Source organism: Filicampus tigris, chromosome 21 (genome assembly GCF_054856515.1).
Source record: "Filicampus tigris isolate MCC_2025a chromosome 21, RoL_Ftig_1.0, whole genome shotgun sequence".
Lineage (NCBI taxonomy): Eukaryota > Metazoa > Chordata > Actinopteri > Syngnathiformes > Syngnathidae > Filicampus > Filicampus tigris.
In genome coordinates this window covers 4,147,749-4,160,851 of record NC_141237.1, presented here as the reverse complement: position 1 = coordinate 4,160,851, position 13,103 = coordinate 4,147,749, and the positions used below count along the sequence as shown (strand labels likewise).

Below are 13,103 nucleotides of genomic sequence, written 5' to 3'. Positions count from 1 at the left end.
CTATCATCAGTAGACCAACAAAAAAGTATCAAGAACCCATGTCAGAAAATAGGAATTGACTGGACAAGCAGTACAACCAAAGTTTTGATTTCTAAGTCATTCATACTCTGCACTCTGACATCAAGCCCGAACCCTTTGACCGCTTGATGCTTGCGCACAGAGATCTGCGTTTTATTTGTCGGTTGATGATAAAGTCAGTTAAAATACAAATGAGGTTACGGCATGGTTTGGAACGCCACACTGAGCCGTAGGCAATGGAAAAGCGAGCTCCTCCTGTATACAAATTACAGGTTTACATGTCTGTCTCTGTTTAACTCTGACTAATTCTTACGCCGACACACACGGCATATGATAGCCCCCCCCCCCCCCCCCAATAGCTATTCCCGCATGAATGCCCACGGGGGAATGCAGAACTGGCACAGGTGCAATTGAACGAATCGGCTTTTTACGAGCGCTGTCACGTTGGCGCGCGAGACGCGTTTGCTGTTTACGGCGTCCGGGGTCACGCACGCTTGCCTCTCGCTTTTCGACGACACTTTTACACAAGAAATACGCCCGCACATGCTCATGTCGGCGTTGTCGGGAAAGGGGGGCGATGGGGTGTTAAGTGTCACGCACGAGCTGCCAGAAAACCTCCCTCACGCTCCGGGATTGATTATTTTATTGAGAGTAGTTAAAGATAACAAAATATTAAGTTTTGTAGACTCCGCCGAGGGTGAATTCATTTGCCGGTAATGACCCGGAGGAGCAGGAATGTTACCCCGACAGTGTTATTATAGCCCTAAATCATCCTCCCTGGCTTGACATTTACTTGAATACTATGATTATGATAAGACTTTATTAGTGACTTCAGGGGGGGGGTTTAGCTATTACGCTATTATGCACATCACCTAAAAAGACGGTGTATATATACCGCTATACTGAACTGAAGGCTCAGCTCTTCTCTCTGCTTCTCAGTACAGCAGTTATTCGTGGTTCTTCACAGAAGATAAAGAATGTATGCCCTTGAATATTATGATTTGTCTGTCTACATGTGTTGCACCACCGTGTGTGTTCAACACTGCCACATGGATGCTAATTGTTAGCCTGTGTGCCAGTGGAGTTTCCGATTTGGGCCTTGTGGGTGCTTTTAATAAACAATGTGTAAATCTTTCTTCTCTGTAGTGGGCTATAGTATAATTTAGCCCAGAAACCTCAGACCATGATCACACTTTAATGCAATGTCATTCCCAACTCACTTTAAAGCATTCCTCTAAAGAAATAAAAAATAACAGCTTCACACAAAAGCACCGTGTATGTTTACTTTTCAACCCTGAAAAAAATAGCTCTTGTCAAGCAGAAATAACATTTCCGTCTCTTTGTTACCTTGAGCTATTTAATAACCATATCCATAGTGGATGCGTAAACTCTTTCATATGAATTCATAATTCATTTTAGTGTGAACCTAACCTATAAGACCAAAAAATGTATTAATAATAAATCTGTTATTGGTTATTGTGTTACAGATTCATTTAATGATTGCCTTAGAAGAAAAAAAATAATCGCATCTTAAATCGCCATCACAATAATGAGCGGAGGGGGTAAAAAAAATCCCACTTAGGTTTTATTTCAGAATCATTCAGCCCTCATTTTGACACAAGGCGCAGAAATGTTATTAAGACATCTACGACCTGACACCCAACTCGTCCTATTGAGACCACCATTCTTCAAGGCAATTTAACTTTCCGTTTCACACGTCGAAGTGGATTAGAGCGCCGCTCCTGTCGCCCAAATGAAAAGCCCGTTGAAGGCGCTGAAAATGCCCACGAATTCATGGAAACGCGAGTCCATCGCCGTATTCCTCGTCAATTACCTCAGTGGAAAGCCGTTTAAAGCAATTAGCCGTCGCTCTCGCTTGTGGTTTGGGGCTGAGGGGGGGGTGGATCTCTATCGGGCGATATTTGACATGTCAGTAAAAAGACACGGAAGCCACCCGTGAGAGGCGCGTGAATGAACTCCCTATCGTTCTCTTGACTCTCTCCAGAGCTCCTGCAGCGTGATGGGAGTGTTTCTTCTGGGGGGGGAGGGGGTCGAGTGCGGCTTTTGGCCAAAGTGGCTGCAGAACTACAAACGTGTTGCATTTTATCCATCCGAGGCTCACTAATGGTTTCCATCTACGTCTCCCGAGTCGGCCTAACGAGAAAGTGCTCGCTTGAAGGCTTGTACTGTACACTCACGCTTGACAAGTGGAAAGGGAAAAAGCAACATAGTCTTGATAAGATGATGGGCCACCGTAGTGCAACTTGGCATCGGGCTGAACAACTTGTCAGTCCAATTGATTCTCTACTGGCCATATAGTGGACCGTTTTTTTGTTTTTTTTCTGCAATGGAAGCCACTCTCTGCTTGTTAATACATTTTTTTCTTTCCACTTGTAAAAATGGAAGCTCACAGAATTCAATTTTATATCGGTCCTAACAAGGCCCAGTTTTGCTGGTTGCCAAGGTGAGACGTATGTTCAAATGCAGACTTCCCAAAAATCTTTTCACAGTCTTACTCTCGCTCGATTGATCTTAAATTTGAACAAGATCAGTAAAAACTAATATAATTGAATGACTTTCACTTGCAGTGGCAAGGCAGATTGTGTGTCTGAATACACTCAGACAGTCACACAAGGATTACAAAAAAATTACAAATAATTTATTCAATCATATCATCACCTTACCATAATTTAATTAAACAATACAAATAAATGCTGATATAAAAATGTAATCTGTGTACAATAAATCATTCAGTTTGTTCATTGAATGGAAATGCTTGGTGGGTCGAATGTGGCCCAAGGCCGTTTGCTGGTATGACCTTGCTTTTAAAATCATTTCCCTCTGAAATGCTTCAAAACTCAGTGGACCACCCTGTGTTTTGGAAATCCCATTCCCCATTTTTTTGATGTTTTCTTGGATCAGGATTCATTTAATTATACATGAATGATGGAGATTGGGAGGGTATGGCCTGGCAACCTTGGCGATACAAAGGGTCTCTTACCGAGTTGGGAATAAAAACGTGTTTTTTTTTTTTTTTTTTTTTTCTTTTCAGTATAATAGCCAAGTCAAGGTTGACGTTTTGCGAAGCCAAGGCCATTTTCCATCAAACCTTGAAGAAAATCCCACCCGTAGATGAACTTCAACTTGTCATGTTGATAGAAAGCAGTTTTTAAATGCAACAGATAACCTTCGTTGGACTTGCTCTAGAGCCCAAAGCAAATTGTGTGATTTTTGGCAGAGGTTGGCAAAGTACTTACACTCTGTACTTAAGGATAGTCTGTCCGTACTCCTGGTTTGCGTGACTTGCCCACTGAGCAGCGGCGTAAACGGGCTAACAAAGAAGAGTTTTCACTCAACTATTCTTCGTATTATTCTCAGCAGATAAAGTATATATAATCATCAGCTGCTCGTTAGCATTTCGTGTTAGCATCAAGCTAGCTGATTTAAGGACAAACATTGTGTGTTCGTTTTAAGTACACAAGGTGAAATTCTCTTTATGCTTGGTTTGACAGTAAACTTTTTTTTTTTTTTTTTAAACTGCAAAGTTCCCATTAAGGTACAGTGACAAAGTACAAATACTTCCCACCCCTGGATTTTGGTCAAGCAAATCATCAGATTTAAGGGTCTGAAAACAGACGGGTTTGAGCCTTATCCCAGTGAAGCCCCGCAGCCAACGTGAGGACAGAGCTCTCCTTCAGGGTGCTCAGCGCCTCTAACGGGGAGGCCTAAGCGGGCGCAGTATTGGACGTTAACCTTGGCCTGGCGTTGCCAACCGACGTCGACACAGGCGCTCCTCAGTGTAAAAAGGCCCTCGTCAGTCCTCGTGGCAGCCGACCAGCCAAATTCCCTGGGATTACAGAAATATTTGGACAAGCCTCAATGTTAACATAAGGCCTTCCCATAATCATTTTCCCCCTCTGAGAGCGAGAGGGTGAAATCAGAATGCGCAGCAGTATGTCCCGGTGTTTTGTCCCAGAGACGGATGGACTGGAATAAGATTTGAGGGATTTGTAGGTGCACTGAAATGGCCATTGTTCTCAGTCGCCAGTTGACTGATTTATTTCCGAGCGGCGTGGCATCTGGTTTGGGTTTTGACTCGCATCTTGTTGTGGGAACGTGAACCTCCTCACCTCTCCCGCCCTCTTCATGTTAACGTGAACAAGATCCAGCCTTTTGGACAGACTCGGTGGAGGGGGTGGTACCTGGATCAATTTTCCGCCGTGTGTCGGAGCAAAAGCATCGGCTTATTTGTCTCCTCAGTTCGTCTGCTGTTTTTCAGTGACAGCTGATAAATGTTCAGACCGAACAGAACCCAAGCCAGATGCAGCCTCTTGGCCATTGTTGAAATGAATATGCGGGCCAATCACAACCAGACTCTTGACGTGACTTTTGTTACCTTCGTTACTCGCCCCTTTTGCACTCCCTCTTTTTTTCCTCCCGCCCTTGTAACCCGCAGAGTATGTGTGCGTGTGGGTAGCCTCAGGTTGCTGAGGTTGGGTTAAACAAGCCGCCATCAAAGCCATATTACCACTTAGGTCAGGGCACGGTCAAAGTGTGTGGCTTGAGGCCCCCAAAACTGGAGGGCATAGACTGCCAAGCCAGTTAAACGGCACCGCTGCCCCGCTTGGTTACACAAGCAAGCTGCTCTATTCAGTTCGGCGCACAAAGCGCACCGCGCTCGTACTAAATAACCGCGAGGAAAGCTGCTTGCCACCGTACGGATAAAGCGAAAGAGTTGCACAAAAAATGTGTAGTGAAAGGAATGAGAAGTCGGGTGTTGAGGTCGTTCGAAGTGCCTTTATAAGTTCCGCAAGTCTTCGCGTTGAAATTAACGTTTAATGCATACTCCAAATCCAGGGGATTGTCGGTTTACGATGATACAAAGGCTGGGGCGGTCAAATATTTTTGCCAACAAAAATCTCTAAATGTCTTCTGTTGGGACGGCCAACCTTTGTTTGTGCCCACCAAATTTTATGTTGATAATTAATACCGGCTTCGGGGCTGAATTTTGAAGCTGCTGGTGTGTATTCATGCACATAATTGTTCTATTTCAATGACCGAGACTTTATGAAAATGACATAAAACATCAGGGGGTTTTGTGCATTTGGCCGCAAGTGTTCTAAATCATATTTTTGGCTTTGTTGCGAAGTGTTGGAGGTGATTTAGAAGCCAACATGTAATGATTTCCTTCTTCGCTGGAGAAATTCTCCGTCCGCATGAGAACACCAGTCTAGTAGGGGGATCCCTCCGAATCAATCCAGTGACCTAGTAGCACCATTGGCAAACGCGCTCGGAGCTGTTAGCGCTAATAAGCGAGCACGGAAGGGAGTGAAGCCGAGGATGGGAGGTGACGTAGAGTTCAAGGGGACGGCGGCAGCTGCGTGAGCGGCACCCCGCCGGGTCCGGGCGGCGCAGCTATTGATAGCGTTTTAGCGGAGCGTATCGCTAACGCAGGATTTGTGGCAAATTCCACAATGATGCTTCTGGTCCTCAGTTGAATTCGCCTCAAGCGATTGTCGCAATGACGACTCGTGCATTTCCCGCGACCTCTTTTTTTCCTCTGGGCCGATTTCATTGACATGGCAACACATAGAGGCTGGAATCTGATTGGCCAAAAAATCTCACATCAATATACAAGCGGAGCATCCAAAAGAAACGCTACTAAATGAAACAAATGGACTGTTCGGAATACCTTAATGCATTTTCTTTGGGCAAATATTTAAATCTAGAATTTAGGTTATAAATGTGGTTTAGTAGAGTCTCGCTGAGTTGAAGACATGATTTTTTTTTTTTTTCTTCTTTCCATTTCATTGAATGCTTGCCTGACAGTTGGTTTCATGTCTTTCACAGTTGGACAGAAATAGATCCGTGACATTTTTGTTTTTGTGCAGAGTCATTGTTTCTGGGAAGCGTTGCAGTCGGACCCTCACCGCAGGAATATGTGTTTTATTGCGAGAAAGTGTGTTAAGAGTTTCTGCGTGTCACAGAGGTTTGTGTGTTTGTGTGATTCAATGTGAGGTTCTGTGCACCGAAGGGGGTGTTTGTCCACGCGGCGCCAATGTTTGTACAGGGCTGTCACGATGACTGGGGCTGGCCGTCTCATCTGGAACGCCGGGAACCGAGCGCAAAGTGCTCTTAAAGCGCGGATTATCGCACTTCTTGTCATATCGCCGGACGAGAAGCAGACGCGCCCGCGCGGCGACACGCCAAGAACAAGCACATTTCGTCACGTATCCGCGCACACAAAGTGGATTTGTTGGTGCGTTTCTAGGAAGTGACTACAGCCTGGGTGGATTACATCTGCCAACGTGGTGAATTGATGAGATGATCATTTGCAATTCACCATTTAAACATTTTCGTAGGATGCCGCATCAGGAGCCAAGTTTGGGCTGTCTAAAAGACGAGTGGGAAGCCTGAGGCCCGTATGCTAAGAAATACTCAAAATGACCCTCAAATGTCCACTTTGAGCCAAAACAGCAGACCTCCTGTGTCTTTTCTGGCATTGGTTCATGACTTTTTTTTGTGGGTATTGTCATGAGGGATGTACCTGCCAAATTTCATATCCCCAAGAAACACTTGGTAATGTCAAAATGATCAAAATGAAAATGATGACAAAGTGGCAGACTCCCTGTGTCTTTTTGTACATGGATTCTTGAGACTTTTTGTGGGCCTTGTCATGATGGATGGACCTGCCAAATTCCTAAAAAACACTGGTATTGGGGGCTGAATTTATTTGATGCACACCTGGAAATGGACAAAATGATCCTCAAATGTCCTCTTTGAGCCAAAATAGCAGATTCTTAGTGTCTTTTTTGACATGGGTTCTTGAGACTTTTTTATGGGTCTTATGATAGTGAAGTCCCGACCAAATTTCATGTTCCGAAGAGGAACTGGCGTTGGGGGCTGAATTTTCGTCGGAGGACAACTGTAAAACTGCCAAAATAAACTAAAATGGCTACTTCAAGCCAAAATAGCAGACTTCTGACTATTTTCGGTTATGGGTTCTTGAGACTTTTTTTATGGATCATATTGTGATGGATATACCAACCAAATTTCATGTTGCTAAGTGAAACCAGCTTGAGTTTAATATGGCCCTCAGAATACATGACATAGTAATAACTGAAATGGACCCTGGATTGAAGTACATCCTATTGGTCAAGTGCGCCAAGGGGTGGAGCCGGCCAGTAGAGCTTAACAAGGCTCAGGTGTCACATAGATCTGCCATTTTATTTCCCGCTCATTAATTGTGAATAGAAAGCAGCATCTCGCCCTGTACCCACAAGAACATCTTTTTTGCCAAAGGCTATTTATCTTGATGTGCAATCCAATCCTGGTCCCTTTTATTAGGATGAATGTGCTTTGCTAAAGCTTTCGGAGTCGTCCATTTTATTCTGCTCAGCGGCCGTGTTTTAAGGGTAGGCTATAGGGGCCTTGACATCACGAGAGGCTGCGAATTGCTGCCGGTTATCTGTGATTGGCGACTGCGGCGGCGAGGTTAATGTAGCGGAACCCTCTCACTGCCCTCGGTGCCCCTAAACGCCTCCTCCTCCTCCCCTAGTGTGGTCTCATCCTCCCTACTGTGTCACGCTTGACTCATCGCGTGGGTGGAAGAGAGAGAGAGGGGGGGGGTGTTTGAGTGACGGGCAGTAAGTGGTCCGCAATTGGCCGACGCGGGAGAGCGCTCGTGAGCCCGAGCGGCCAATGGCGCGGGCTCGGCGCGGTCGGACGCATGTCTCCCCGCGGTTTCCGCGCGTTGTCGTCTCACCGGGGGGAACGCAATGTGAGCTCGTGATTGGAAAGGACGGGAGCTAACGAGACTGGCGGGATCGGCGGAGGTGAGGTCTGTTTTTCTGCATCCTCGCAGAGAATCAATCAGACGATTCTGAGCTGTTGTTAGGATAGTGTTGTGGGTGCAGTCGTCACATGAAATGCCGCTGACTATTCTTGCTGCTTTTGTTCATATTCATATCGGCATTTATGGTGTAATATCGTTTGCACGATATTGTATTACGTACATGTATGTATGTATGTATAATTTTTTTCATTAGTCGAGTCAAGGCTGATTCTCTTCTCTTCTGTCCATATGCTTCTTCACAGTTGACCGCCGTAGGGTGCGAGTGAGCGGCCCGGGAGGAGCTCCCTCCCCTAAAATCGACTAACCGCTCCCCAAACATCCACAAAAATGCTCCCCCGGTGGCTGTCCTGCTTGGCCCTCCTCTCATTTCTGGCCTGGGCTCCGGCTCCGAGCGCTTCGGCGTACGCCACCACCCGGGCTCAGGGCCTCAGGGGCCGCATCCAGAGGGACCGCCGGAACATCCGGCCCAACATCATCCTCATCATGACTGATGACCAGGATGTGGAACTTGGTAAGATGGATGCATCAAATCACAGGATACCACTCTATTGCCTTTTTGTTGCATTTGCATGTTTTCAGTACGATACGTTATTTATATTAAAAAAAAACAAAAAAAACATAACATCTGCACTATATGGTTGGAAAAACTGAAGATTTCCTCCTCACATGAAATATTAAACACAGCCCACAAATGGCCATCTGTCCGATTATCAGTGCGCATTCTAATTATTTCACCACGCAGAGAAAATGTCACTTGCAGCAGCGGGTTCGCCGCCATTCTTCCAAAGGTCACCGTTCCCCCTCCCGTTCTTCCTCCTCCAGGCTCCCTGCAGGTCATGAACAAAACCCGCAAGATCATGGAGGACGGCGGCACCGCGTTCACCAACGCCTTCGTCACCACGCCCATGTGCTGCCCGTCGCGCTCCTCCATGCTGACGGGCAAGTACGTCCACAACCACAACACCTACACCAACAACGAGAACTGCTCGTCGCCCTCCTGGCAGGCCCAGCACGAGCCGCGCTCCTTCGCCGTCTACCTCAACAACACCGGCTACAGGACAGGTGGGTGGTCTTCATTCGTGACGACTTGGGAAGAACCGTACAAAAGTTATGTTGCATATTTGGGCAAATTCCAGGTCCGATGTCGTCTGTTTTTGTTTTAGCGTGTCATGCGGCGTCTTGACTTTGGTTAGGAGCAAATGTGGACTCATCCGTTGACAAGCTGGCCCGCATGTTCCCGGTGAACTACGCCGATGGGATCGGGAACGCGTGGTGACCCCTTAGCCTCGGATCCATTAGCGGCTCCGCTCGTTTCAGACATATTGACTCGGTGCTCGCCAGTGTAACATTTTTTTTTTTTTTACCGTAAGCCTCGGAATGCGCCGCGCTGCCTGCCCGGCTGTCTGTCTGCTGTGAGAAATGCAAACATGGCGACGCCTGCCAGGTCGCTGTCGGGCCTCATCAGACGATGTCTCGCGTGAGTGACGTGCAGGCAGCACACAGGCAGCTCGCTAGGGGCCCTCGGCAAGCAGGCTGTTAAAGATTGTTAGCCCGACTGTTTTCTGAGCAGATTGGGAAAGAAAAATCAGTCGGAACACACCCCGCACCACTGAGTAATCACGTTGATCCTTAAAAGATCTGAAGTGAGCCCTTTGCTGACTGATTTCTTTCTCCGAAAAGAACCGTTTAACTCGTATCGCTTGCTTCAATTTTGTGTTCCTTCTCTGTTTTTGCAGCCTTCTTCGGCAAGTACCTGAACGAGTACAACGGCAGCTACATCCCGCCTGGGTGGCGCGAGTGGGTCGGACTGATCAAAAATTCCCGCTTCTACAATTACACCGTCTGTCGGAACGGTTACAAGGAGAAACATGGCGCGAATTACGCCAAGGTATGTCTTGCCATTAAATCCTGCAATAAAACCAGAGACAGTTAATCCCTCTCACGCATTTGTCTTGCGGAAAATTACAGGTTATCCCCTGCCTATAAACACAGACGTTGCTTCTCTTATCACAATGCTGCGCAGGAATTCTGGTGGAATTAAAGGGGATGACTTTATTATGACTCGCCTTGCCTCAGTGTTTAGACACATTTAGGCACCCAAACGAGAAGCCGACGTGGGGTGTGATAAACACCACCTTGGGTTCAGGCTAAAATAAGGAATGCAGCGGTGGGATAAAACAGATACTTCATGTACGGTAATTAGATTTTTCAGGTACTTGACTATTCATTTTTTACTTTTAAACAGATAGCTGTACTTTCTATTCCTCTCTTTGTGCAAATAGGCTTCTTACTTTTTTCAACCTCTGCGGTTGACGACACACCGTGCAAAATATTTACACATACTGCACATATATACGAATTTGATCGCCTTCATTGACATGAATGGTTATCCAGCGCAATTGTGAGTTATTATTCCTAGGCCCAAGCCCGTTAGCGAGCTAGCTGGTGACTAGCGCCTCTTGTCGCGGGAATTTCACACAAAAAGATATTTCTAGGCATCTGAGACTTTAAGTGAATGTACTGTATTTTCCGCACTATAAGTAGCACCTTTATATAAGCTGCACCCACTCTATTTTTGTAAAAAATGACAAAAACCTATATAAGTCCCACCTTTATATAAGCTGCTCCTATCTATGTTGAAAATTGTTTTATAGTCCGGCTTATAGTCCGGAAAATACCGTATTTCTATTTTTAGCTAAGTTTGGCGTTTTTCTATTTGTACTGTTACTTAAGTACGGACTGTGTGTAATTTTGCCACCTGTGAGGGAATTTTACCACCGGCTGACAACGGTGATGAACGCGGTTGCTCCTGTCCATTTTTGCGGCGGAGCGCCGCCGTCTCGCCTGCGTGTTTTCCTAAGAGCTGTCAGCGAGCGTTCGCGGTGGTGTGCCAACATCTTCCCATGAGTTGGTGGAGATTTATAGCTTGTCAACTTTTTGTGACGGGCTGCGCAAGAGACCGGGCAAACAAATGTTTAGACGGCGGCGGGAGGCACATGATTTGCCCGCCGAGGTGTTTACAAGACTCCAACGTGGTCAGCAGTTTGCGGTTTTCGAAGCAAATGGACACTCTATTTCCTATTTGGTGATGAGGAAAAAAAAGAGAACTCGCACCAAGCCGACAACCACGCTGTCTCCATTTTAGACGCTGTCGGGACATTCTTCAAACATTGTGAACTGGTGAGACTCCGGTGAACTCAGAGCCACCCTCAGCCCTAATGTGGGATTTTTTTTTATTTAATTTGTGTGAGTCTGGAGAAGAGCTGGGCAATTTTGAAAAATCGAATAATCTAATAGTGATGTCTTTTTTTCCCCCTCAGTATTGCGATTACAATTTAATGTGATCCTTTTTTATAAAGGTCCTAGTCCCATTTTTTTTAAACAAATACAAGCATTAGATTAATCTGTATTGCAATAAACCATATCCGATTGATTAGATACGATAGTGTCGACCTTTTAGGTTGGGCTTATGCTAAATTAAACCAACTGAACTAAATGAACTACTGCTACGTCCATCCCCATTCGTATTCCATTTTCATGCTTTATTCGAATAGCTTGAGAACAAATCTACGTGCAGGAAGCGGGGAGACGACTTCACTGTACTGTCGAGAAGAAAACAGCTGTTGAATAGCTGCGCGCCTTCAGTGAGGCTTAACTTCCATCCATGCACGCAAAATGTTCACTTTTCAGGCACGTGCGGCCGCCGCCCCGGCTTTTTAGCAGCTTGGCTTGTGAAGCATATTCATAAAACCCAACTTGTGACAATCTACCTTGGTTCTGAGCACGCCCTTACACGTGGCCACTGAGAAGCAGAAGACACTGTGTCCGGAGTCATTTTTTGTTGTTTGGAATAAACAACACGGGTGAAAAAACAATGGCGCCTGGAGAGCCGGCGGCAGACTATCAGCTCGCCATCAAGCGGTGTCACGTTCAATAGTGCAGGGATACCCGGACGAGGGAACAACTCTTACACTGTACACGCACACACATAGAGGCAGGCAGGCCGCCAGCTGTTGACTCAACAGATCGGTGCGGTGTGTACTCGCTGAACCCGCTTCACACCCCTCTGTAATAGTAGCATGGTTAGATGTAACTCTCTTTTCCTGGTTTCTCTTTCAGGACTACTTCACCGACCTGATCACCAACGACAGCGTCAACTTCTTCCGCATGTCCAAGAGGTTGTACCCGCACCGTCCAGTCATGATGGTCATCAGCCACGCCGCCCCCCACGGCCCAGAAGACTCGGCGCCGCAGTACGCCGAGTTTTTCCCCAACGCCTCCCAGCACATGTGAGTGTTGTACCACCAGAAAGTCCAAAAGGGCTGTGCCAGTGGTACTTTTGTTGACTATTTTCTCTGAGCTATCCGCCGACTTCATTTCAGGTTTTGCACTCTTTCTGAAGCAGCTGAATATGCCATAAAATGAATATAGTAATTGGAAGTATGTTGAAGTCAGACATCTCAAGTGAAAGTCAATCTTGGTAGTTGGGCAGGAGCTAGGTTTAGCCTGGGTTGTCAGCGGAAGTGGAGGAGTCGTCGTCGCATGTACACGTTAGGCACAATGCGGCCGAACGCAACTGAAGTGAACCATGGCAAGAAAATTGCAGTTGGTGATTTTGTCTGTCTGAGCGAGCTGGCTAGCTAGCTATTCATCTGTCTTAGCTAACTAGCTATTTATAGCTCTTGCCTATCTGTCTGTCCCTCTATATGTTTGTCTAAACTATCTATCTATCTATTCATGTATCTTAGATAGCTATTTATCTGTCTGTCTCTATAAATGTTAGCTATCTGTCGAGCTATTATCTAAATGAGCTATCTAGCTATTCAGCTCTTTGCTAGCAATCCATTCATCCATCTCATCTGTCTCTGTGTGTTCTATCCATCTATCTATCTATCTATACATCTATCCATCTATTCATCTAATCTCCTCTCCTGTCATCACAACAAAAGTCCCTTTTACCCAGAGAGGCCTCAAAATTGCTGCAACAGAATGTCTGGAATGTATTTGCTTGTGCCTTATTTTTGTCCAATGTTTTAATATGAAACATGACTTTGGTCCCAGCACAAAAACAGTGAATGTGTTTTTTTTTTTTTTTTTAGCAAAATCACAAAGGATAGGTACCCCGGCAAAAGTCTGCCGAACCGCAAATATGTGTTGGCTCGCTGTGCTTCCCTCAACCTGACAGCGATAACATGCTAACGCTCGGGCACTTTCCGCGGCGGCGCTCCCC

At 46.0% G+C, this 13,103-nt stretch overlaps 1 protein-coding gene across 9 annotated transcripts in view; it reads left to right on the top strand.

The window, feature by feature from the left end:
- Window positions 1–13,103, top strand: part of sulf1 (sulfatase 1) — a 63,508-nt gene that overhangs the window by 35,780 nt on the left and 14,625 nt on the right. For all 9 annotated transcript variants that reach the window (XM_086020294.1, XM_086020285.1, XM_086020291.1 and 6 more), the window contains 4 exons: window positions 8,116–8,384; window positions 8,696–8,935; window positions 9,610–9,761; window positions 11,993–12,162. In XM_086020294.1, coding sequence (XP_085876420.1) covers window positions 8,201–8,384; window positions 8,696–8,935; window positions 9,610–9,761; window positions 11,993–12,162 — 746 coding nt within the window. In that variant the 5' untranslated portion in view covers window positions 8,116–8,200. The remainder of the gene's footprint in view (window positions 1–8,115; window positions 8,385–8,695; window positions 8,936–9,609; window positions 9,762–11,992; window positions 12,163–13,103) is intronic.